The sequence below is a fragment of the Dipodomys spectabilis genome, unplaced genomic scaffold (assembly GCF_019054845.1).
Source record: "Dipodomys spectabilis isolate Male_0828 unplaced genomic scaffold, ASM1905484v1 ptg000197l, whole genome shotgun sequence".
Taxonomy (NCBI): Eukaryota; Metazoa; Chordata; class Mammalia; order Rodentia; family Heteromyidae; genus Dipodomys; species Dipodomys spectabilis.
This window is the reverse complement of record NW_024870874.1, coordinates 11,619,422-11,646,468: the sequence shown is the minus strand read 5'-3', so window position 1 is coordinate 11,646,468 and position 27,047 is coordinate 11,619,422. Positions and strand designations below refer to the sequence as shown.

The 27,047-nt window shown below is 35.8% G+C and overlaps 1 protein-coding gene across 1 annotated transcript in view; it reads left to right on the top strand.

Annotated features, from left to right (window-relative positions):
- The window catches only part of Slc13a1 (solute carrier family 13 member 1), a 67,967-nt gene extending 41,189 nt beyond the window's left edge, over positions 1 to 26,778 (top strand). Inside the window, exons 8-15 of the mRNA XM_042695891.1 lie at positions 6,796 to 6,915; positions 10,544 to 10,642; positions 11,046 to 11,147; positions 14,234 to 14,340; positions 16,762 to 16,871; positions 22,038 to 22,199; positions 23,784 to 23,921; positions 26,194 to 26,778. Of these exons, the coding sequence (XP_042551825.1) occupies positions 6,796 to 6,915; positions 10,544 to 10,642; positions 11,046 to 11,147; positions 14,234 to 14,340; positions 16,762 to 16,871; positions 22,038 to 22,199; positions 23,784 to 23,921; positions 26,194 to 26,331 (976 nt within the window). The 3' untranslated portion in view covers positions 26,332 to 26,778. The remainder of the gene's footprint in view (positions 1 to 6,795; positions 6,916 to 10,543; positions 10,643 to 11,045; positions 11,148 to 14,233; positions 14,341 to 16,761; positions 16,872 to 22,037; positions 22,200 to 23,783; positions 23,922 to 26,193) is intronic.
- Positions 26,779 to 27,047: the final 269 nt, after the last annotated feature.

Below are 27,047 nucleotides of genomic sequence, written 5' to 3'. Positions count from 1 at the left end.
TCTCCTGAGTAGCTAGAATTACAGGCGTGAGCCACCAGCTCCAAACTTCAGCAGGATTTCAAGTGTATTGTTTGAGTCCCTTGTAGTGACCCACAATCTATAAGGGTAAAAATTAAATTCATGAGTGTAGGAATAGTGGTCACTTATGGAGATAACTTTAACATAATCCAAATATAGATAGGCTCTTAAGAAATATTTATTTTAAAAAAGGTAAGAAAATCCAATAAGATAGGAAGAGAGAATCAGAAGCTTACTGTGTTTGGAAAGCCAAAAGAGAACTCCCTTTCCAAAATGGAGGATGAGTCTTGAACACAGAAGATGGCAGAAGAGAGTTAAGTAGGAAGATGGCTAAGAAAAGGCTTTCGGTTCTCCTTGGTGTGCAAGAGGAGGGTAGATTTATAGAAATAACTGGCTGTGGGCACAAGTCAGACCAACAGGGTGAAGGAGCAAGTCCATAGGACGGATGAGAAGGAACGTTCAAATGACTGAAGTTTGACAGAGGGAAGAAGAAAGTGTGAACAGAGCCTTGGTAAACCCTCTGAACAGGAAACTCCGGAAACACTCTGCACCCTATCACTTCTTTTTGTCATCTTTTTTTTTGTACGTTTTTTATTGTAAAAATACTATACGGAGGGGTTACAGTTACATGAGCAAAGTAATGAGTACATTTCCTTCTTTTGTCGTCTTAATGGAAGTGTTTATTGGCCCTTCCACTAGAAAAGCCAAAACCAAAAAACTCCTTCCCTTGCTCTGTACTCTATCCTTCCCTTTTCTACCCCTCAGTAGGCAAACATATAATACCTTGACTGTTATTCCTGATGGGAACCTGATTCTATTGGTAGTAATCTAGTTGTTAGCATCAGGAGTAATAAGTGTTACTTTTATAAGTGTTAGTGAAGCACCACCCTGTCATTAAACTATTCCTTCTTGCTCTGGCTCATGCAAGACCAGTCAACTTGCAACATCTCTAACCATATGGCTACTATTCAACTTGAAAAATGTACTTTAAAGACAATTAGGACTTTCATAGTAAAGGAATTTCAATGCATCAATATCACCCAACAAATACAACAGCTACTAACTGAATACGTATAAAAATCTACTTTTATATATAAAAAATGGAAGATTAGGACATAGAAAATATCATGCCTTGCTGATGATCATAGTATATTATTCAGTTTATAAGTTCCAACTGTAAAGAAAGAAGCATAGAAAGAGCTTAGGGGAAAATTATATTACGATTGATTAGTAAAGTCTGTTAGTATATGTCAGATATCTGCAGAGGTCTCACCTTATCCACAGGGATAGAAGAGACATGATAAAACTGAGTCCATTAATTAAAAAGAAATTAATAAGTGAGCATGAAAGTAAAACAAAATAATAATATAAACATGCTATAATAAAAGTTATTGAACGTGGTTTCTCTCTTGAGAGTCAAGACAAATATTTTCAAATCATCTTTGACTATATGAGTTACTAATCCACAGAAAGCGACATCAAACTGCACTGCATGGTAAGTTCAGAAACTAAGGAATATTCAAAGAAACGTGTTTATATTCACCCCAGATTCAAAGTTCGTATGCATATCCTCATCCCTTTGTTAAATAAAGAGAGTGAAAATAACATCAGGTGCCAGTGGCTCACGCCTATAATCCTAGTTACTCAGGAGGCTGAGATCTGAGGATCACAGTTCAAAGCCAGCCCAGGCAGGAAGGTCCATGAGACTCTTATCTCCAATGAACCACTAGAAAACCAGAAGTGGTGCTGTGTCTCAAGTGGTAGAGCACTCACCTTGAGGTGAAGAGCTGAGGGACAGCACCCAAGCCCAGAGTTCAAGCCCCACAACCAACCCAAAAAAAAGAGAGAGAGAGAGAGAGAGTCAAAGTAAAGCAATTGTCATCTTTCGAAGAAAAATTATTTTCTCTCTAGAAATAAACAATAAACATTTTGCAGAAAAAATTCTGACAACTATGGCAGAAATCATTTGAACACATCCCCACATTTAAGTTTGAATGAGAACCAGAGTTCAGATTCCAAGCCTGCAATAATAAAGCTAAATGCTTCACTTCTGTGAACATTAATTCCTCATCTATAAAGTTGGGATGATACTAGAACTTAATACCGTAATGACTGAAAGTTATTGAAAGCAATTGGCTGTGGTAGAGGGCTTGCCACATTAGTAACATGTCCACTGTGCTGGCTGCTGTCATTGTTTCTTTGGCCACTGTGGTTGGAAGTTTTGGCCTAGCTCATGAATCATGACTAATTAATATTTTTGAAAAGAAACTCCTGGAAGTACTCAAATTAAAAAAAACAAAAACCAAAGTGGCTTTGTCTCAGAAATATTTTTTTTTTGTTTTGCTGGTCCTAGGGCGTGAACTCAGGGCCTGAGCTTTGTCCCTGAGTCTCTCTGTGCTCAGAAATACTTTTTAAAAGTCACTAACCAAAATGATTGTAATCAATGTAGACACCAGCTTATCATAACTGCTAATGGCCCAAATCTATTAGAGTAAGTACATTTGCATGCCTACGTCCATTCTTTTGAAGCCATTTCTGTGTATTCTGTATGTCATTGGAATTAAAGTTATCTACTTTACAGGAAGGTTAACTGGTCATAAGATTTCCAATGATGATGTTTTCTTCCTAAATGTCAATACTTAGGAACACATGCCTAGGTCAAGGTAACGTTTTTGTTATGCTGCATTTATTTCTGTAGCTATTTTTCAATGTACATTAAACCTACAAGTTTATGACTATTTCACAATGTACGTGGAATTCTCTATTTTCCGCTGGGAGCCAGTCAGGGTCACAGATGCTTAATGAAAAGCAGTTGTGTTTTAAACTAAAACTCCTCCTGGGTTACAAAATCCAGCGAGACTGTACCATCTATGGCCTTGAACAATCCACTTAGCTCCTTGAGACACAGCTTCTTCCTGGGTAAAATGGAAGTACAATGCGTTGCTTGCAGGATTTTGATTGGAATTAAGAATGCTTAGTTCATCTGCTCATTTCTGTGCTTGTGCTTGAGCTCTAGAACTTACAAGTGCCATTGACATCTCTATCTGACCCTCTTTACATCTCAACTGCATTTTCTCCCTGATTTTTCTTACCTAATACTGTGGATGTGAAAATACCGTCTGTGCATTGATAACTACTGACTTTCCATCTCTGTCTCTGCTCTTTCTTCTTAATTCTACACTCAGCTGTCTGTCCAATGTGATCATTTGGAAAAATAACGGACATCTCAAGTCAGTAGGCTCCCAAGAGCCTTCTCAATTTGTGCCCTACACTCCTTCTTAGCCTTCTTGTCCCCTGCTAGCTGTTCTACTCTCAGACTTCACTATTTCAGTCAATGGCATCTTTTCCCCATTTCTCACATCTAAAATCTATTGCCTTCTCTTTATCTTTACACCTCACCTGAAGTGTGTGACACCTTAAAGTTTGGACATATTATATGGGACCCAGGTGGTATCTCAGATGAACATTGTATAATGTCCAAATAGAAGTGTCTGCATCTCCTCAGAAATTCATTAGTTCTTTGCAATAAAGCATTAAAATTTTTGTTTTCTAGCTTTTTTGAAATATAAAATGTATCCTCCATATTCACTTTACTATATTCATACAATGGCACATGAAATTATTTTCCTATCTACGTGTGGTTTAGTCCTCACTGGCCAACTTTTCCCCACGGCTCTCTCTTCTTCCTGCTCTTCTAGCCTTTAAAAGCCACTGTTCTACTCTTTATTCTGTGAGCTCTAGTGTTTTAGGTTTCCTGCATGAGTGAGATCAGATAGTGTTTCGTTTTCTGTGCCTCATTTATTTCACTCAACTTGATACCATTTGGGTCCATCCATAAATGACTCTTTTTCAAATGAAATGCTTTCATCCTTTTTCTGACTGAATTTTATTTGTGTGTGTATCACATTTAAAAAAAATCTATTCAATAGCTGATGGACACTTAGATTGATTCTGTTTCTTGCCTCTTGTGAATGAATATGCAATAAACATGGGAGGGCAGAGGTCTGATTTCATTTCCTTTGAAGATCAGCCCAGTGAAATTGTGGCATAACATGAATGGCTATAGAAATTTACATTCAAGAAAACAGTGGACAAGAATTCCTTGTTCTCCGCATCTTTGCCAATACTCCTCTTTGTATCTTTCCTCCTTGTAGCTATGTAGACTCACCTTAAGTATCGCCTCCTCTTACTGTTGTATATAGAATGTCTCCCTTCCCCTGATGATTTTTATTGTGCTATTCTATTTTATTCTCTATTCCAGTGTTAAGGTTAATTGTTTCTTATGTGTACCTTACTTCAGTGTAAACATTGTAAGTGTCTGGACCAGGTCTGTCTCATTACCACTGTATAGCCAATAGTTAGAAGAGTACCTGACATTAATATTCCTCCAGGTTATAATATTTCAGGCAGATACCATAAAACATAGGATTAGGTGGAAGAAAAGAACTTTATCAGAATTGAATTTCTTAGCTAACTTATGATAGAAAATATCAATAGTTTCTTTAAGCTACTTTCCTATCTCTTCATTTGGACAATTTGAGGGGAAAAACTCAAGGAAAGAAAGGAAAGAACAAAAATAATCCCTCAAGCACTTTATTCAGAATATTCATTCTACGGGTGTGCTAAGGTCAAAATCACCGGACCACAGTTCTACGTGCTTACTTTTATACTTCTTAACTTTCCCATGGGAAAGATAACCACAAAAACAAAGTTTAATTTTGAGGATTTCAAATTTTCTAAATGAAGTATCCCTGCAGGCAAAATTTCTGGAAAGCTCTTCTTCAAACATACTTTATGAGAGTTTTCTCCAGTGATGGGGAAAAGCAATGCAGCCTGACTCCAAAGGTATGAGCTACAGATGGTGAAAAACAAAATTCGGCTAGAGGCATTGTTCTGAACCTAATCCATGAAGTATTTCCAAGTGTCTGTAGCCTTGACCAACTCACACAGGTCATTCAATAATCCACACCTAATAAATGGATAGAAAATCAGCTTAAGCTTTTTCTTTGTATTTTATTTTCCAGCTAAAGGCTATAGAAAAATTTCAAATATCAACTAGTTTTAATAGAGCATTGTGGATACAATTTTTTTCCATTCTCCTAATTCTATGTGTTTCCTAACATTGTTACTTCCTAAATATATAAATAAGTAAAATAATCCTTGGATTTCTTGGAGGTGATTAAAAATTATCCTCAAGCTGAACTGATAACTCTAGGGTTCACGAAGATTAGTAATAGCTATAAGCTAAAAGAAAACTATAGAAAACATAACAAAATCTAGAGCTTTTGAAAACTTACTGTGATTTTTTTTAAGCCTTGGAAACTTAGAAACTACCCTAAAATAGTAAAACTGTTTACATGTATGTTTGTAATTTGAAATACTGGATTTTTTATATCATTTTATATCATTGTTTTTCAAATAAGTGATAGGTACCCTGGGTTAGCCTGAAGCTCATGTTCCTCTTTCCTCAGTTTCAATTCTGGGATTACAAGGGTATACCATGCTCAGCCACATGATCTTTTTTTTTTCTGGAGGGGAGTGGGTCGTGGGGCTTGAACTCTGGGCCTGGGCATTGTCCCTCAGCTCTTCAGCTCAATGTGATCACTCTACTACTTGAACCACAGCTCCACTTCCAGCTTTCTGGTGGTTAACTGGAGATAAGAGTCTCATGGACTTTCCTGCCTGGGCTGGCTTTGCACTGTGATACTAAGATCTCAGCCTCCTGAGTACCTAGGATAACAGGTGTGAGCCACCAGCACCTGGCCCACATGATCATTTTTAAGTAGCAAAATACAAGGTCTGATCTAAATAGAATAAGAATTCAAAATCGGTATGCATTTAAAGATTTTTATATTCTTGTTTCAAAAATACAAAAAATATGTTAATGATATTTTTATTATATCTGTATTTTTCAGATTTCCAACTCGCATTACCAACTGCTTCTCAAATTTCCTAATGTAACACTATGGTTAAAAACAAATGCCTACATGAAAACTTATTTGGTTTTTAAACTATACTTGAAATTCATAGTGTAATATTTTCAAAGACATTGGTGCTTGTATTTGACTATATTTTCATTGCTATTGTTTTATGGTATAAGTTTAAAAAATTGAAGATAACTAGAAGAGATAAAGAAAACATTGATGTTTTCCACAGAAATGTTTACACTTTTTAATCTGGCCCAGAGTAATAACTCTAGGCATGTGAATGGATCCCAAAGCACCATCCAAAGTTAGGAAAGGGCTATCACATAGTTGCTAAAGTGGTTGTATGCTTTGGGGCAGAAGAAACAGCAAAGCACAACAATGGGAGACGATCTGGACTGGAGCCGACTTCCTTTGTAAATGCCAAGGATGCCAGCTTCTAATGTAAAATTGTGCTTTAATTCTCACCTGTTTTTGAAGCCTGCTTATTTGTCTTTCCTCACAAAAATCCTTGTTACTATTACTAGTAACAAGCTGTCCATGCACATCCATTTCTTGGCATTTAATGACTACCAGGTTCCATGCCCCCAAACCATCAGGTTTTTTTTTCTGCAAGTACTTCCTTAGAGACTGACTGAAGAGAAAAAAATAATCACAACATGCCCATTCTGGTTTTGGGGATATGGAGCAAAGTTACACAATGGAGACAGGAGAGCGAGGGAACTAGCTGCTGAGGGTACTGGTGAGCCTCTTTCTGGATTTCCTTCTTGGGTAATATCACAGGAGAGATGGACTTCCATCAGGAAGAATCCCACTTCCCTCCTCCCTGATTTCTTCTCTCCATCCCACACAGACGCTACCCTGAATGTCAGTGCCTCAACTTTGGATCATGGTTTATATTTTCTTTCCCGGCTGCTGTTATTCTTCTTGTCTTATCCTGGATCTGGCTTCAGTGGCTTTTCCTAGGATTCAAGTAAGTAAAGACTTTACATTCACAAAGCAAAAGTTCCCAGCTCCTTATCCAGTGCTCCTCACCTATGTCTTCTCTCAATGCCCATTTCCACTGCTTTCTTACTTGCATGAAAAGAACACAAGTGAACATATGTTTTAAAGGCAAGCTGGATTCTTCCAGTTGAAACAAGGTTGGATATGGAAAAGAATATAGAGAAAGCATATAGTATTCACTGAATTCTAAACTAGTGTGATAGAAACAGACCAGGAGGGCATAAGGAACTCACTACGATGATGTTTCAATCCAAGTTGTTAATGTAGAAGTTTTAGAAGTCTTGCTCCTCCACGTGATTTAATATGGAGACATGCATGGATTATCAACTTATTTTGAACTGTAACATGCCGGGCTTCCTGCTTTCTGCTAGTATCAAAATTGCTACCATCTTTTATAAGAAGTAAAATAAAGATCTGAGAATATTCTCTGTGAAAGGATATATTGAATTAAATACTTCACACACATGTAATAAATATAGAACACCAAAACATTTTTGAAATTGTTTTAAGAACAGGGCAATGGGATGAGGGAAACAGATAGCAAGTGTTTAGTAGGGTACATTGCATGCATGGTTAACTAATACATGCTAGGAAAAGTGGCATTAAAACAAAAAGAAGGGGCAGAAGAATTTAGAGGCCAGGGACAATAGTGTGGCTTCTCTCAGGCCAGAATGTCTTCCAGAGTAAAGCAGTAAAAAAACAAAACAAATCCCTCATCAGTAAGAGCACTGCCAGGCCAAAGGGATCCAAGTTGAACAAACAGGAGTCAAAGTAAGAAACTGATCAACGAGGATCTAATGAGGTCACTGAAATGTCAAATAATGCACTTGAAAATAAATTGAACATAGTGCTTTGTCTAGGTTTCAAACTGGCAGCTCATGAGCACCAATGAGGTACATGAGTTAACAGCCAGCCCTGAAAATCATGAAGGACTCCCCCACAAAACCTACAACACAGCCTGTTATTGTCCATTTATTCAATAATATTCCACAAATAAAGTCAAAATAGCTTTATAGCAAGCCTTAGGGAATTTTTCCCTCCCTGAAAAAAAAGACAATGGAAAGTCATTTTTTACAGCATTTTAATGAACCAATATCAAGGACCTACAAATCAAACAAGAGTATTATTCACCAAACCAGCTAGACTGAAATCAGCTATTTGTTCTTCTTTTGAAAAGCAAAACACTATGGCAGGGTGTGCGTCCCCTGGCTGTGAACTCATTTTCCAATTCTGATAACCTAAGGACCAATACTCTCTTCTCCCTTCTTCTTCCCTTCTTCCTGATCAGTCTCCAGAACTACCCAATTGTGTTATTAGTGGTAAGATGGCTCTGATATTTCAAAATAAAAAATAAAACATTCTATCCAGATTGTGGGAGCAGCATGAGACAGTTCTCCTGCTGGAGCAAATGTGCAGAATGTCACTCACTTCGGCAGGTGGCCAGCAGGAAGGCAAGGCCAGCTGCATCCTCGATGCCCCTCCCAGGAAATCCAAGCTTGTGGGGGCTTCTTCCATCAGATAGCAAGGCTGGATAAAGAGGAACAAATCCCAGAATCTCAGGTCAATATAGAAAGTATTTAGTTCCTGGTCCACAGTTGTTTTATTCTCTGTACATAGAATCGCTTTAAATAAGTAAATATATACACAACACACACAGAGAGACACACAGTCATTGCTATTATTTTTTAAAGAGCCTGGTACTTACAAAGGAGATGATATAGGAGAAATACATTCACATATGTTCTCTTTGGGAGTAAAAATATCCCAATCCCCTGTGAAATGTAGATTTGGGGCCAAGCCCATAAAGCATGACCAGTGACATGGCTAAATATTCCCCCTTACTGTCCTCTACTGGTTAGACACTGCACTGCTTCTGGCCCTGCTAATTTTTCAGTGTCCCTCTCAGCCTGCCAGGATGTTCACCTCAAGAGGTTTTAGACTGACAAAGAATCAGCCACTCCCCTGGCAGGCAAGTATCCATTTTGAGTAGTTCACTGGCTGTTATACAGGGAATTCATCCCTTATAAATGACCCCAGCATAGTTGGGGAGAGAAGCTCATCCATCATTGCCTCTGAACTTGTTTAAATAAAGAGGCAGATCCATTGTCATAAGCTTCTTCCTTCCTTTGTGAAAGCATTCACCTTCAGTTTCAACAAAGACAATTGGTTGACTTAACTATTTAGTGACAAGGCATACCATCCTGTGGACTGGGTAGCAAAACAGTTTCTAAGAATCTTCTCTTTTTCTTTAGCTATACATTTCTCAAGGAGGCCCATGTACTAGTTTCATAGAGTGGTAGTTATGTTGTGATGAGAGATAAAAATTGGAGACTGGCCCAAATCAGTAATTGAGATTGTAAAATCGATTTATTTCATCATTGATCACAATGGCAATATTTAATTATGTTTAGTGGTTGGGGGTATACATGACTGTGAGAATATGAATATCTAAGGTGGATAGATGAAGAATTTTAAAACTTCTGCTTCTTCCAAGGGAATCACAGTACAAACAAGCTTCTGTAGCAGAGTTAGAGGGAAAATGAAAATAAAAATAAGGCATAAAATGTGTCTTCATATAATCACCTTCTAGCCACTTCAGTCTTCCTACTTACTCTCTCCTAAATATGCATGCTCAATCATCAGTTTTATAGAAGAAAACATTCCTATTTTTATACCTACACATAATATAAACTGGCCAAGCTACATCTCAAGAACTAGTCCAACCTATATGTTTCTATCATTTGTTTTTCTCGGGAGGAATTTTTACATCTAGAGCAGTACTCCACAAAAACTGTTCAAGGCTTGAAGAACTTGGTATCAAGACAGAAAACTTAGTAACAAAAAGAAGTCACCACAACAAGCAGCTAAAACAGTAAAGAATGGTAGTTATTACTGGAAAGAAACTAGATAGTTTATTGGGAGCTAATTGGGAGTTGGTGCAGAAACTTATAGGAAAAATGTAATCGTGTTTGTTTGCTTCTGAGAACAAGCCTAGGGAGGACTTTGGTTAGGATCAGTATATGTGACTTTCTTACGCAAGGATAAACTCATGTTTGACACCTTTGTGAAAAATAGATAGTTCTGACACCAATTATCTCAAAGATCTGTCAAAGGTACTATTAAGTTGGTGAGCCAATATTTCCTGTGCATGCCAGTGTTAAGAGATCTTGGGTCAAAGGAAATATTAATAATATAGCCACTCTCACTATCCTCCATCTACTAATTACTGGGATAAACTTGTACGTGTGTAGCAATTAAAAACTAAAATGTATAATGCATATATTTTAAAAATGTAATAATCAAGTATATAATAAGGTGATGAAGTAGGCACATGTCAACATTCCAGAAGTACAAAAAAAAAAGGAAACTTGGGTATAGAAAGAGAAAGCAGGCAACAGAAATCAAGCATTGTAAAGTAAGAAAACCAGATAAAAAAGAAAATTGGGAAAAGGGGTTCAAAGAGAAAGGAGATATGTGCAAAGTACATTGATATATTACCAGGGAGCGGAAGGCTTCATAAAGTTTTCACAAATATGTCTCATAAAGGAGAAGAGCGGTGAAACAAAATTTTATCTAAGAGACCCTTTTTTTTTAAGTTTTAAGGAGATGTTTAAATGTGGCAAGACCAAAACATTCAAAGAAAAAGCCTGTGCTGATGTGATTAAGCAAGAATACGAAAAACTTGGACCAATGAGGTAAGGGGGGGAGGGGGGAATCAGGAGAGGGATGGAGAAGAGAAAGGAGAGGGAGAGGGAAATGTGGAGGAAGGGAGCTGGAGTGGGGAAGGAAAGGAAAAAATATGCTGCAAGTAATTGAAGGCAAATTAGAACATATTCATCTGCGAAGTACTTGTAATATTTGATTAGGGCCCTAGATTTGCCAAGTGTTGTGAATATAACTTGATATGTCAAAATACATCTACTGTCTAGAACTAAAATTTGTCAGGCAGAATGACAAGAAGTTGAGAGTCTCTACACATTCTATTTTCACAGAGTTGACTGTATTTGTTAAGGTGATGCTTTATAATAGCTTAGAGAATTTTCATAAATCTTCTGACTGGAACAATAAGGAATGACAGTGCTGGATTTTTTTCCACAGGTATCAAGAAATTGTAACCTTGGTCCTCTTCTTCATAATGGCTCTGCTATGGTTCAGTCGAAATCCAGGGTTTATTGCTGGTTGGTCTGAACTTTTTGCACAGTAAGCATGACTTAACAATGCTTGATAACTGCCTGTTTTAAACTCTACTTCTCAGAGGTTCCTGTAGCTTTGAAAAATTTGTATGAATTCCATTCTTCTTTTCTTTTGAAAAGATTGTATGGCTAATCTTTTCAGGGAAGAATGATTTTTAAGGTATGCAGTCTGAGGTAACACTACAGAAGGGATTAGGCATTTTACTCTGTAACTAAACACCTGGACTCCTAGAAAAGGTTGTTCCCATCCTTGCAAATGAGAAATGTAATGAGGAGAAAGGCTATAAGCTATATGATTAGGAGAAGTGGTGGTGGAACAACACCTTGCTTGAGTTCCATTCCTGGATCCTCAGCTTGATTTGAGCAAGTCACTGAAGTCTTCCTTAATTCATCTATAGAATGGAGACAATAGTAGCAACTATGGATTACTGCTCTTTTCCCTGGGAAAGTGACAATTAAACATGTATTGCGTGTTAAATGCCACTTGATACCTCTTAATAAATCTGGCATAAAATCATAGAGGTTTGTTTTTTTAAAAACCAGTTCTTTACTTGTATGGAGGACTATTTGCTGGATTCATTATCTTCTTTCTCTTCATTTGCGTATATTGTTTAATGCTAGTTCATGACAGATTCAGCCCAACACCCTCCATTTTGTAGATAAGGAATTCCTGAATAAGTAATGAGACTGATTTTAAAAAACGAATGTTGGAAACCAATCTGAGTTAATTTTATCTCTCGGCATCATGCATACCAGCAGTCATGACTGAGTCATGCGAATTGAGGCGAGATTGCAGCACAGTTTCTAAATTAAGGACCATCCTACGTGTCAATATAAATAATTTGGTTTTGAGATTTGTGTTCTCAATTTATTTTTCACGGAAGTACTCTAGTTCCTAAATTCAGCAAATTTCTGACTTGGACTTTCTATCTTACATCTCTCAGCAAGAATCTACAAAATTTGAAAGTAAAATATATAATACATCAAGCAAAATTCTTTGAGTCTTATATATTCTGGCCATATGAATAGAGAAAGTCCTTCCTTCCTAAATTAGAGAATTCTGATTTTACAGGCATAGCCAATACTTTTCAAAACATGCAAAAGTTGAAACTAAGTTTCTGTTGACCACACAAGTCAAGCGATGTTGTAAATTAATCATGTTTTGAAGATTGCTTTTGCTTCATAAATGTTTTGTTTCCCTTAGGAATAAAACTTTTCACTTTGAAAGGTCAAAACAAAAAGCATTCTCTGATTATTTAATGCAAGTTATTGTTTAATGAAAGATTGGTTCTTTGTTCTTTTACAATAAAATATAAACCAGTGTAAAAAATAACTTCCTCACTTTTAAAATTCGACCCTTACCATCCTAGATAGTGAAAGCCTTTCTCTAAATACTAGTGCAATAAGAATTAAATGGCATCAGACACTAGCTAGTAAAAACTAGGCAAAACTCCCAACAGGAAATTCAACATAATCAGCTTCTAATTTTTATTCTTGTGGGAGGATAATGTAATTTGGGAGGTGTTTTGTTTACAGCAGGGAAACAGTGGATTTGCTACAGACAGGTGTTCCTGTTACCTATCATTCTTAGAGAAGACAATATGAAAGATAATGAAGGCTTTTAAAGAAGATAGGACTTGATAATATAAATCAAATCGACAAACCCGAATCAAATAAATGACATTTAAGCATAATACCTAGTAACACCTAGATAACTGAAAATCAGAATAAGCTAATAATAAGCCATAATAAGATAACAATTATAGTTTCAAGTCTTTCAAAAATAAATTATTCCATATTTATGCCTTGATTTTACCTAAGGTATTTATTTTGTAGACTATATGGGCCATGTACAGGTTTTAGGCAATTTTCATTTCTAAATCTAGCATGATATATTAAGATTTATTGCTCCCACCTAATGTTTTCATTCCATCTGTTTGAGCCTGGATGAAATTCAATATGTCTTTTCATATAAAGCAAAATCCAGTTACATGATGCCTGCTCCAATTTGGAGGGGTAAAAAAAAAAATAAAAACCTCAACCAAAAATTATGAGTAAAATAAAAGAATAAGGAGACAATACAATTACAACTATTGGTCAGGTCTATAGAATAAATTCTGTTATAACAAAAAAAGAGAATAAAACAATATTTAAGAGAAACAGACAGCTTTAAAAGCTGCTACAGTGAGAAAACAAAAGCATTTCCCTGACTGTTCAGTTTCAAGTAAATTCTGTTAATATTCTGTAGTATATAAACATTACTGAGTTATAAGATAGGAAAATAATCCTTACAGTATACATATTTCAGGCCATGAAAATGCACTTCTAAAACCTGTGTCTAATTAGTTATGCCTGCTTCATTTATATCTGGTCGCCAGCCTTCTTAACAATTGAGGATACTGGGAATTTGTCTTTTTGCTAAACTGGCCTGATGATTCTTAGAACTCTGTTCCTGAATCACTTTTGATTTATACAGTAGTCACTTATGAGAATCTCATGATCTGTTTCAATAGTTAATATTCTTGGTTGAAGAATTAAAGCATTAAATGGGATGTATTCTTTTCTTCAATATGGCAAGGATCTAGAACTGCAGACGTATGTGTTATATCATGGAAAGCAGATTAATTCCCATTCACACTGTAGAGAAGAGTTTGAGGGGACTCTAGCAGAGTGATGTCTTGACATAATTCAATAGACGGAAGTTATAAGTCAATTATAGGGGGCTTTGCCTACTCTAGCAATTTTAGTATCAAAATTTTGGCTGATAAAACTGAAAAAAATAAATAAAAGAGGAAAATGGGTAACAAATTGTCCTAAAAGAGAAATGTTCATTGTTGGCCTGATACCTCAGCATCTGTATATGCAATATTGAAAATATGGAGAAATTTATCAACATAATAGAATGTCTGAGATGACTGGCTTTAAGTAAACAGTTGTAAATCCATGGATGTTTCGGGTCCAGTTTATCCAGAATGTAGAACCTACATCACCACTGTTATTTAAATGTTACTAGCATAGTCAATCAATTTTAGCTTATGTAATTTCTTAATGTTTATTTTAATATACATTTGTGTTGTTGTTGCTATTTTTCAGATATCCTGGTTTTGTTACAGATTCAACTGTTGCCTTAATTATAGGACTCCTTTTCTTTCTAATCCCAGCTAAGAGATTGACTAAAACTACATCCACAGGAGAAATAGGTTGAGTATCATTTGTAACTCTGATTTTGACTGAAAAAAATTATATGTATACATATATAATCCCATCAGTTTCAGTTAGCACTTAGAAGGAATGGCTGTGTTGATACAACCCCTGGCTTAGCACGCCCTGCTTATACACAGCAAAGCCCCAGCACAGAAGGATCATGTGTTTATGGAAATGAGTAGATTTCATTATGCATCATGGTTAGGACACTTCCGTGAGTAACAGCATTTGTCCTATTTCAACCCCAATTTCCTTGCCACAAACACAGTTGATCTTACTACTAACTAACATAAAAACAAGAATGTAGATGAGACTGCTCTATGGTGATGCCAAAGCTTTGGATGCTAAGGACTTACTCAAGGGATGTCTATTTCAAGAGAAAGTGCATTTATAGCTTCATCATAGTCTCAGAAGAAAAGCAAATCAATTCCACATAAAGATAACCTAGGGTCACAACTGAAAGAAAAGGTATTCAGGGAAGCATTCATTTATTTGCTTCACATAGACAAAAAACATACTGACTTCATAAGTACATTTCCCCCTACACACATGTGTTAAGCAGAAATATCTATGCATGTATTCAGGAAGCAGATTCTTGCAGGGTCAATGTGGGACAAACAGATTATTATAGACTAGTGTGGTTGTGGAATTTTTCTGGGTTCGATTTGGTTTAGCTTGATGGAACCAAGAGTCCTACAGTTAAGTTGGCCCACCTGACTTCACAAGGCACTATCATTAAATGTCTAATGTGTCAGATTTTCAGGACGTGATCATACATGAATAGCATAACATAGAAATAAATGGTTTCTGTTCATTTTTGATAGACAAATTCAAATTTTTTATTAATGTTTTTTATTGTGAAAATACCATACAGAGGGGTTACAAGGAAATGAGTACATTTCTTATCAAGCATTGTTGCCTCCTCCTTTGTTTCCCCTTCCCATCCCTGCTCTCCCAACTCCCCCCCCCAACCTCCGCCCCTGCCAAAGTTGTAAAGTTTGTTTTTCGACATAACGTCTTGTACATCTCATTGTTGCAATGGGTCCACCCGTATCCTATTTAAACAATTTGTTTTTTGTCCCTTCCCCTCCACAAATTATACAAACATCAAATACAGTGAAAAGGGGGTTATTAGAATATCTTAATGTGCTTTAAGGAGATATTATATAGCGTTTATTTCTGTGAGACTAAAAATTGCAACCCTTGTGATCATAGCCCTAAATATGGCAAGTATTGAGGACAAATTGGTTTCCTTGGTTTCCATATCTGGATCTCCTCTCAGAAAGGTTCTTAGTCCTGTCCACAATCCCTTCCCTCCATTTTTTTACATGCTGTACTGGTGTCTAAACTCAGGACTTTACATTGCTAGCCTCTTGCTCTGTCATTCAGCCACCTGCATCCTATTTTTTGTTTGTTTGTTTGTTTTTTTCTAGTTATTTTGGAGGTAGAATCTCATGGATATTTTATCTGAGCTTGCTTCAAATAGCAATTCTCCGGATCTTAGTCTTTTGAATAGCTAAGATTACAGGCATGAGCCACACTGGCCCATGGATATTCACAAATTCTTTAACTTGTTTTCCCCTGGTATATGTTCTTTTAGAAATGTTGAACATAACAGTTTAAATTTTAAAGAAATGTCATGTGCAGAGGGGTTTGCATTTTGATAAGGTATGTGGTCTTACAGGTATATGGTAAGAAAATTGATAGTTTACAATTTCAATGATCAGGGAAGCCAACTTCATTTTGGATTTGGAGAAAGGAGATAGGAAAGAAAGCTAATGCTAACCTTTTAATGTCTCCATGTACAAGCCTGCCGATTACACACAAATGTTAATTTAAGGTAATGTGCTCCTGAATTAACTTACCTATGAAGAAGTCAATGGCCCAGTTGTAAGCCAAATATTTGGAAAAATCCTCATGATAATTGCTTCACGAGCATGGTAATACTCAACAATATTTTAATTCTTTAATTTGAACCTGGCATTCCAATTTCCCGTATGTCTGAAAAAAATTAAGAAAATACTAAATAAATATTAGTGAATAACACTAATGCTATTGAGGAACCAAAAGAGTAACAGAGAAAAATATAGCCTATGGTGCTGTATTATTCATAGCAGGAACAGTAGAATAAGGCATGAATGATGTTATTAATGGAGGTTATAAGTTACCTCAATATATTTCAAAACATTAAAGTATTTTTCCCAAGTTATAGATTTTTCATCTTTATAATATAATATTCTACCTAAGGTAAGTGAAAATTATTTAAAAGCCATATTAAATCAAATACCTCCTTTAAACATAGTATCTGAAGGAGAGATGGGGAAAATGATGGAAGGGGTAACACTGATCAAGACACATAGACATTATGAAAAGTCATATTTTAAGCAATTTTTAACCATAAAGCTTTTGTTTTGCAGTTGCTTTTGATTACTCTCCACTGATTACTTGGAAAGAATTCCAGTCATTCATGCCCTGGGATATAGCTATTCTTGTTGGTGGAGGGTTTGCCCTAGCAGATGGCTGTGAGGTAATACACAGTGTGTAAGATGTTTAACAATTAGCCAGGATGTTCAAAAGGAAGACATAAAAGGAGTTTAGCTTTAAGCTTATTCAGTTTTTTTTCCTGTCATTTAAACAATTCAGGTTCAGTAGCCATGCACTGAGGATACCCCACAGATGAGGTGAGGTCATAGTTGAAGAATTTTCACAGGCTGCAAGCATAATCATAACTTTATGGTATTCCAGCATGTCAAAAGAAACAGTGCCTGTGGAATTGTTTTAATCCATGAAACAGCATTAAAAGACTAGTTTAGTAAGAAAAAAACCTATATATAAATAATATAGTGACTTATATTGGAACATATTTTTCATTGGAATGCTTATACCTTTCCCTTAGTTCATGATGAATAGGAATGGTTCTTGGATATATCAATATATCATGGTCTATGTGTTTGTCAAAGAAGGGGAATGAGAAATATTATTAGACTTAAATATAGTTAATACATACTGAATGAAGTCCAGAAGAAACATTTTTTTACCTAATCCTATCTCATATTTTGTATTATGTCCAATCTTAGGAAAAAATAGAATTACCACAGAAAGCTAGATGTCTAGTCTGTGGCTTATCTGTCCAGTTGATGTAAAATAGTAGTAGTCTGGGGATGCCTTTCTCTTTTATAATAGCTCTAGTTATTGCAAAATTGCTGAAAGAAAACTATCATCTTCAAAAATTCTACAAAAACCCCTTACTCCTACAATTCTTAAGAACAACTCATTTCTGGGTTTCACACTGTTCTGTAAATGACTCAAAGCTTATGGCTAGTCCATTACCTTACTCAACTTTCACATTGAAAGGAATGGGGATAGAGTTATTGGGCCAAGTCTTTTGGCTTCTAAGATGTGACATTTTTACATTTCTTAAGACAAATAGCTATTTCTACTTTCGTTGATGACCAGTTTGGAGACTATGCTTCTAACTTTACTGCCAATTTTCCACATAATATTTAGAGACTTGCATTTTAGCAAGAAGATTTAGTAATGGCTTTAAGCCTTAGAAATTATCTCAAGTTTGAGAGCCTTTTACAAAATTGTTTGGGTTTAGATTTGACTTGCCTCATTACCTACCAAACTGCAATGGTAGAAATATAAGACAGTAGCACTTTTCTTCTCTACTATTTCAGCAGTAATGAGATCTGAATTCTCAGGATAAATAACTTCCATTTATATGTCTGCTGAGTTGAACTGTGAGGAAATCAGAATCAGGAGTCTGACATTGATGTGAATTTTGCTCATCTCTCCAGCCCAGAATATCTGTCTAGACCGGATTCTAGACATTCACAGTGGCTTTGAAAGCATAGACCAGACCGTAGAACAACAAAATCTGAGGAAATGAAAAGGTGTGAATTCTGTTGACCTAACAGGCTCTGTTGGTAGAAGAATTAAGGAAACCATGGAGGGAGGTTTAAATTCCTACTAAAAATCATAGCAATCAGATTTAGGTTTCTGCAAGAATACCCAGAATAAACCCCACCACTAAGTGGTGAGACTGAAGTCATGAGTGTCAAAATAATGGCTCTAGCATCTAGCTTTCTAAAAGATCCACAGAAACTTAATTTGTAAAAATTTTGTTTGAGAATTGTTTTCAGGATTGGAGATGTGGTGCAAGTGGTAAAGCACCTGCCTAGCAAACACAAGACCTTAATTTCAAACCCCAATACTGAAAAACACTTATAATTATCCTGACAAATATGTAGGCTAGCTAACCATTCCAGTAGAAAACAGTGAGGCAGAAATAATATGGCCTTCACCACATTACTTTATTGACCTCTACCTTAAATACCCTTGCTTTGACATGATTGGTCTCTTATATGCTGGTAGACAACATCCAATTCTAATCAGTGAGTAATTGCTCCTCTTTCCTTTTCACATACCCTCCAAAATCTTTCTCCTAAGGTAAACATGGAGGAGTGAACAGTTTACTTTGATCTCCACTAAACTGGAAAAATCAAAATGAAAAACAAAAAAAGTTGGTCTATAATGACAAAACCTATCTGACAGTCAATAACAGGAGATGCTGAAAAATTTAGAAGGTGGAAAGAGGATATTTGGAGAGTGACTTTTACAAGCAGGAAAAAACAGTCTAAGGTAAAATATGCGTGCCAAACAATGGAAGAGCCAACACGAAGACCCTAAAAGTGTTCAGGACTTGGAGGCAGCTGACAATGATGAAAGCTGGGTAAAGCCAGAGCTGAATATTGTGAGTGGTTTGGAGAGCATACAAGAGGTTGTGAGCCTCTCACATGCTTTCCCCACGTCTGAGTAGCCAGCAAGGCAGCTGTTATCTCTATACCCTGGAAGAAAAGAGACAATAAGTTTGTGGGCCATGATTGGCCCATGACTAGCTCTTAGACCATGCCTCAGTCCCCTACATTCCTTTGCCTGGCACAAAGAGCTTCCAATAACTACTTTGTAGTCTTGTTTATAAAATAATAGGTAGTCAAGGATCCTCAGACAATTGGGAAAGCCTCTGATACAATCTCAAATATACCTGTATATGTATACATGTATAGATGTTTATACATATGTGTGTGTGCGAGAATAAATACAAAGGGCAAAAAAGTAAGAAAAATACCTGAACCAAGGAAAACTTAGCAATTGTTGCTGATGCTTTAAAGAGATGTTAAAATAGTAAAGAAAAGAAACTAAAACATAAGAATACAACAGAGCATCTGAACTTTAGAAATATGGGAGTAGAAATGAAAACCAGGACATAAATGTAAAAGAAAGTTAATGTTTAAAAAGAGAGTGATAAGAGAACTAGAGCATTAATCAACCATGTCTAACAGTCAAGTTCTAGAAATTATAGAAAGAGAAAAAAACTAGAGAAGAAGGACATTTCCAACAATGGTACAAAGAATTTCTCAGAAATGAAGATCGAAATGCTACTATGAGAGAGCTACTGCAGCCAAAGTCACAACACTTCTTGGAGAATTTTGACACAGTGGCCTCCAGATGGAGTACAAACTTTTCCGTATCTAGTCAGAGATAAACCTCCTCTTAAAGTATAGTAGTCTATGATGAATATATGTCAGTGGGCCCTAAATGGTATTATCCACCTAGTTATGGCCAAAATTATAAATCAAAATGACGTACAACATAAATTACATCTGGAACCCTATCTATGATAATTGGCCTTTTGAACTGCAAGTTCATTGATTGCAATTAGTTTTTCTTATTTCTATTATTATAATTAAGCAGCTATGAAAAGGGGTTTCAACTCAACAAGTCAGTTTATGAGTACAAAGCATCTTGACCAACATCACTCCATCCATCATTCTCCCCAATCTCTCCCAACTCCACTCAGCCCCTCAAGCTACCCAGTTCCATTTTCATATATGTACATTGAGTATTATGGCTGTATTTGTCCACCGTTCTTCTCTCCATTTGTCTGCCCCCATCCTGTAACTCCTTTTCCAATAACCCATTTTAGTTTTCCAGTATTCATTTTGTTAAACTGTAAGCTTGTTGTTCAAAGGAGTTACACTACTGGATTCCTCCTCTGTGTATGTCAAAATTTAGCTGGTTTGATTGTGTACATATGCATATGGTCCTGTATATTTTCATATATATTTATAATTTAGATCTACCTTTTACACATGAGCCTAACTTACTTCATTTAACATATTTTTTGGATGCCAATCCTAGTTGATGTGAACATAAAAATTCACATATACAATAGCTCATTGAAATCATTGCACAAAAATATTTTCCCTTCCCTGTACTTGTTAATGTTTTGGACTATGTACATACAGTGAATCAAAGATCAGCATGTCATTAGTCAGGCTGATTAGCCCAGCTGGAAGCCACAGGTTAGAGATCAATGACACTTGTGTTGACTCATGAAAATCATTTAAAATCTGTAATTCTACAAATGCTGACCTATCAAAATAATATGGAAAGTGACTCAGCAGGTTCAGATCCAAAGATCTTGGTTCAAAGCCAGCCTCGGTAGGAGAGTTTGTGAGATTCTTAGCTCCGGCTAACCACCAAAAAGCTGTTAAATGGAACTATGGCTCAAGTGGAAGAGTGCCAATCTTGAGTGAAAAAAGCTAAGTGACAGTATCTATATCCTAAATTTAGGCCCTAAATCAATCAATCAATCAATCAATCAATCAATCAACCAGAAATGGAAGAAAATAAAAAGGGTTTGAGGCATACAAAGATTTAATTTACCTTCCATGTAACCAGACCAGTTTGCAGGAAATTAGAGAAGAAATACAAGAAATAAAAGACTACCACAGAGCATAGAGGAGAAGGGAATTCATAGTAGTGAATAGAGATCCAAGAATAAAAGTTGTGTAGATGTAAAGAGAATCCAGTCTCAGATGGAATAGGTAGGCGATATTCCAGAACAGACATCATTGTGAAGGAACACAAATAAAAAACCCAATTACATGATGTTTGTTTATGTGTTTGGGAGTTCTCCAGTTACTAGAGAATGTGATGAATTAGTGGTAGACACTTGGGAAATAGAGCATACAAAAGAATGCAGCAAATATTTCCTGGGAAAACAAAAAGAAGTAAAACAAGAAAAGTAAACATAATCACAGAAAGCTAATAATCATAGTCATGGCATTAAGCATTAAATATTGATATAACCAGCAGGGTTGATATATGAGTTTGAGCAAAATGTAGGCATGGTCAGATAATATAAGAAAATGAAATTCTCACACAAAATATCAGAAAGTCAGAAAATGTTTCAATTTGAAAAGTTGGAAAAATGCTTGACTAGAAACTTACCTTGAAGGTTAATTATATTAGTGGTTTAATGTGTAAGTTAGCGATAAGGGTTGAAAGTGGGTGCCAGTGGAAAACACAACTCAGACATAGGAGAGGTAATGAAATAAAGAGAAAGAACTGCTCTTTTCTTAGAGTTCCATAGTCCTGAGTGAATAGTTAGACTATCTACATATATTTAATTACAGAAAATTAGAGCTTAATTGAGCAAAAGGGGGCCGAAAATTCTCACATTTACAGTGTAGTGTTGAAATAAGACTGATGGTTCCTCCACAATCAAGAAAATGTGAAATTATACTTCTTGAGTTCTCAGAGGAAACAATTTTTTGCAATATGTTAAAATTCTGAATAAAATGAATTATTACTGAATAATAAATACCACAAATTTGTTTTTTAGATATCAGGACTGTCTCAGTGGATAGGAAATAAACTATCTCCTCTAGGTTCGTTACCTGTATGGCTAATCATTCTGATATCTTCTTTGATTGTCACATCTTTAACAGAGGTAGCCAGCAATCCAGCTACCATTACCATCCTTCTCCCAATCTTATCTCCATTGGTGAGTATCTCATGTGTTCCATTTATGTTCTTCTCATCCAACAAATGATGTAAACTTTCTTTTGGTCTAAATTTCTAGGTAACTTGTAGATTGGCCTTTATTTGTATTAGTGTTCCTTTTAGGTGACCTTGAGATACAAGAAAACTGTTAGACTTGTCCAAGTAGTATGATTTTCAATAAACTATTTATCTTCAGTCAGATCTGGTTGTTTGTCATATGCAAATGAATGAGTGGGTTTTTCTAGATCCATTCCAGCTTTGACTTGGAACTCAGTATTTCCTGGAAAATTTAGTACTTAAATCTCTAGCACTAACATTTCTCCCCCCAGAACATTGTTTCTAAATTTCTGAGAAGTGTTTCATATAAGTAATTTGCAGATGAGTGAAATGCTATTTTTTACTCCTGAGGCTTAAATATCTTAGACACAGCTTTCTACTGCCCAGGGAAATTTTTAAAGAAAAAGACAAGAATTAGGTTTGCCTGGAAAGAAAGACTCTCTTCCTTTTTCCCCACCTCAGTAACAATTACAAGAATTATGTGTAAGTAAAATGTTTTTTCTTATTGCTATTAGTTTGATGAAATGAAAGAACTTTAAATTTATCAGGAATGTCATTTAAAAAAAGAAAAACAAAGGAGGAGGTAACAATACTCAACAAGAAATGTACTCATTACCTTACTGATGTAACTGTCACTTCTCTGTACAGCATCTTTACAAGAAAATAAAATAAAAAGAAGAGGAATTCCAGTTCTGGAATTGTGTTACTACTGACACTAGGATTTGTGTTAAGTTTCCAGAACTGCTGTTCAAAATAGAAAAGGAAATGTAAGACTGCTTATTTGTGAGCAGTTGTTGGTAATCTACCATTTAGAAATTTTCCTCTGTATTTTTTTCAAGATGGAAGTTATAAATTATGTGACAAAGTAAAATTGGTAACAACTCTTCTGTAATGATCTCTAAGTAAATTTTAAGTTTCATTTGTATTGGAAGCACTAAGATTGGTAGAATAATTAGATGTCTACAGATACAAGGACCTGAGACCTTACCTACAGTCTCTTGCTCACTCTATATGTTTGGGCAAATTCCTTTAGCTTCTCTGGGCCTCCATTTCCTCTTCTGCTGTTTGGTCTTGTAGTAGCCATCTCGTTATGTTGCTATAACTATATATACATATATTATGCATATAGATACACACATATATAAATATATAGATATGTTATGCTTACCATATATAAAATATGCCTATACATATAAGTAGCACTGTGGGAAGCACTAGATAAATAATAAATAATAGAATATAGTTTCTATACCAAATGATATTTTATTTTCTAAATGAATGGGATGGTAAAGTTTAATTAGGCATGGTAAAGTTTAATTAGGCAAAAATTAACCATTTAAACAGAAACTATAAGAGGAGATACTTTCTAAAAAATAATCTTTAAGTTATAACATCATTTAATGCATAAAATTTGACATCATTAGGTTGCAACTGTCTTCTTGGGAAGTTTATACTAAAATCGTTCATTTTGATGTGTGATGCCTACTGTAAAATTAGACTGCACTTTTCTTTTTATCTTTTATGATAGGCTGAAGCCATTCATGTGAATCCTCTTCAGATTTTACTGCCTTCCACTCTATGTACTTCCTTTGCATTCCTTCTGCCAGTAGCAAATCCACCAAATGCTATTGTATTTTCCTACGGCCATCTGAGAGTCATTGACATGGTGAGTTAGCTAAGAGAGTCTATCAGATCCAATGCACATTTTTTTCATATGAGATGTCTTGAATAAGTTTGTATTTTTATACCATAATCAACAGCTAGGGAAGCATGGTGTGAGTTCTGCTTGTGAAGGTATGTGCATGACTGGTCATAGAATTCTGTTTTTAAGTCTAGTAGCCAGAAGTGAAGATGCCATTCGAATTTATAACTACAAATTCAGAGGTGTTGCTGCATGAGCAACAGGCTGGGAAAAGAAGAACATAGAATGGCTCAATGCAACAAATTAAACTTACCATGTCAAGGCTTACCATGTCAAGATCGACCCTGACTCAGGAAAAAAACAAAAAACCAAAAACAACAACAAAAAAGAAACAGAGCTAATGAATCCAGGAATCAAAACTGCACTGTGGTTTTCTATCACAAATATATAAGAAACAACATTTGCTCTGAATAAGACACTGGGCTCAGTGCCTGACTGATGAAAAGCTATCTTTTCCTGTCCTGATTCTAATACCGGCACCTGTACACTTGAGCAAGTAATAACAGAAAATAGAAGAGACAAAACATGCACATTTTTGCCAAATGTAAAAGTAGTGATAGTGAAGAGCTAATCTGAGATTATTTGGAATTAGTGCAACCTTCATCCCCAGTTTCAAAGCCAACCCAAACCCTAGCATAATCAAAGTGAATTCAATAAGATTTCTGTAGGGAGTCCCAAGATAAGTTCAGGTTCCATCTTTCCACCTAGATATCTGTTCCTGAATATCTACATCATAATTCTGCATGTGTTTTTATGCCTAATCATGCCATATGTTTCCACAAGCTAAATGTGCTTAATACAATGTGTTCAATGTCCTATGTAAGTATTAAATTGAATAAAAACCAGACTCTAGAATAAACCAGTAGCTGTGTGGACAGAGAAATGAGCCAATGCCTATAATCATTGCTAAGTATCCCCCATTTTGATTTGGGGCTCCATGTTTTAAAGTGAAGAACTGAAGTGTCAACGAACATTTTTATATGTTTTTAATTGTACAAATATTGTACAGAGGGGTTACAGGTAATGAGTACATTTCCTATCGAGCATTGTTACCTCCTCCTTTGTTTTTCCCCTACCATCCCTTTCCTCTCTACTTCCCCAACTCCTCCCTTCCCCCCCACCACTCCCACAAGTTGTAAAGTTCGTTTCCAACATAGTGTCTTGTACATCTCATTGGTACAGTGGGTCAACCTGTATCCTTACTTCAGCATTTTTCAACAAACATTTTTTATAAAGACCAGATAGTTAACATATGGTCTCTGTCACAAATACTAGTATAGCATCAGAGCAGCCAAACACAATATGTAAACAACTGGGTATGACTGTGGTCCAGTAAAACTCTACTACCACTACCAACAACAACAAAAATAAAGGCCAGCTCATACCTGAAATCCAGCTACTTTAGAGGCAGAGATGGAAGTATCCTGGTTCAAAGCCAGACTAGGCAAAATCTTCATGATTTATCTCAATCAATAAAAGCTTATTGTAATGGTACAAATCTTTCATCCTAGCTATGTGGAAAGAGTAAGTAGGCTATTCATGATTCCCAGTGGTTTGAGCTTTAATGTGAGATCCTATTGAGAAAACAAGGAGGTGGTGGGTAGTAGGTGGAATGGTTGGAGTTTGGCTCAAATGGTAGAGTACTTTTCTTGTAAGCCCAGGATCCTGAGCTCAAACCCTTTATTGCAGAAGAAAGAAGATCAAGAGCAGAAGTTGGTAAGCCCTATTAAAATGTATAGGCATCAATTAGTAGACATGAGATACATTATTAAAGATCTAGAAAATGGAAACACTAAGAAAAAAGAATAGAGGTGACATCACAAAAGTTCAAGAACAGAACATTTGTAAAAAAACTGAGAATAATGTTTAGTAGTGAATGTGCACAATTCTTTACTCTATAGCCCTGAAACCTGGCCATTGAAATAAAAAAACCCAAAACTTAAGTTCTGATTTACCATGCTAGGAGGGATTTTAAGAGTTTATTTTTCTCTCTCTTCAATTATAATAATGGAAGTATTTTCCTCTCTAAAACCCCTTTCCAACAAAATACTAAACTAATTTTTTAAACTAAGAAATATTTACTTAAGTACAAATTCTCTTAAGATATGAATCATGACCATCTGTACTAATCATTTGGGATCCATATGAATTCACAAGTTGCTTTCTTAGCAGTATTCTTATTCCCCTGTGTGTTTTCTCTGCAGGAGACTGACATTTATGCTCTTTCTTGTTCAAGGTTAAAGCTGGACTTGGTGTTAATATTTTGGGTGTTGCTGTAGTGATGCTTGGCATGTTCACTTGGATTGCACCTATGTTCGATCTCTACACTTATCCTTCTTGGGCTCCTGTGATTTCTAATCAGACCTTGCCATGACAAGCACAGAGCTTCTGACTTTTTCTTGGTGACCTTTAGGAATCACTAAGAAATCACTATAGGAAATAGCTGTGTTTTAACTAGCAGCACATTTAAATGAGGTAAAGTGCAAATACTATGGGTCCAGGCAGCACCCCAAGCCTGCTGTTTTACCATGAAGTACATATTTCGTTTGAGAAGCAACCACAGAATGTCTGCAAGCCTTTGTGAAGAAGCTCATGGTTGAGATTTTCTCCTGGACTGTCTGCATCTTGTTTCATCCTAGAATAATTTATACGTTGACCTTCACTTCATCTAGAGTTGGAGTTCAGTGTAACATTTCAAGCATCAATTTATTACTTCAGCAATTTCCCATATAACTAAAGACAGAAAATAAATGCACAAAGCACTTAGGTTCTTGGGTCAATCATTTCTACAATGTTTAATGTTCCAGCGATTTTGATGAAACACCAGAAGCTTGGTCACATATTTTGAGATCTGTTTGTATTGGTTGATGCAAAATTAGTCTTTTTTTTTTTTCAAAGAAAAGGTTGTCTACTTAAATCTTAAACCATAATACTGTCACTTTCTGAAACTTATCTGTTTGTTCCCTATTTGCTTATTCTTTTCTCAGTTATATGTCCCACATTTATTTATGATCTAGAATATTGATTACATTTTTTCTCTTCTCTATTCACTCAATTTATCACTGCTGAATTATATTATATGATGGAGAC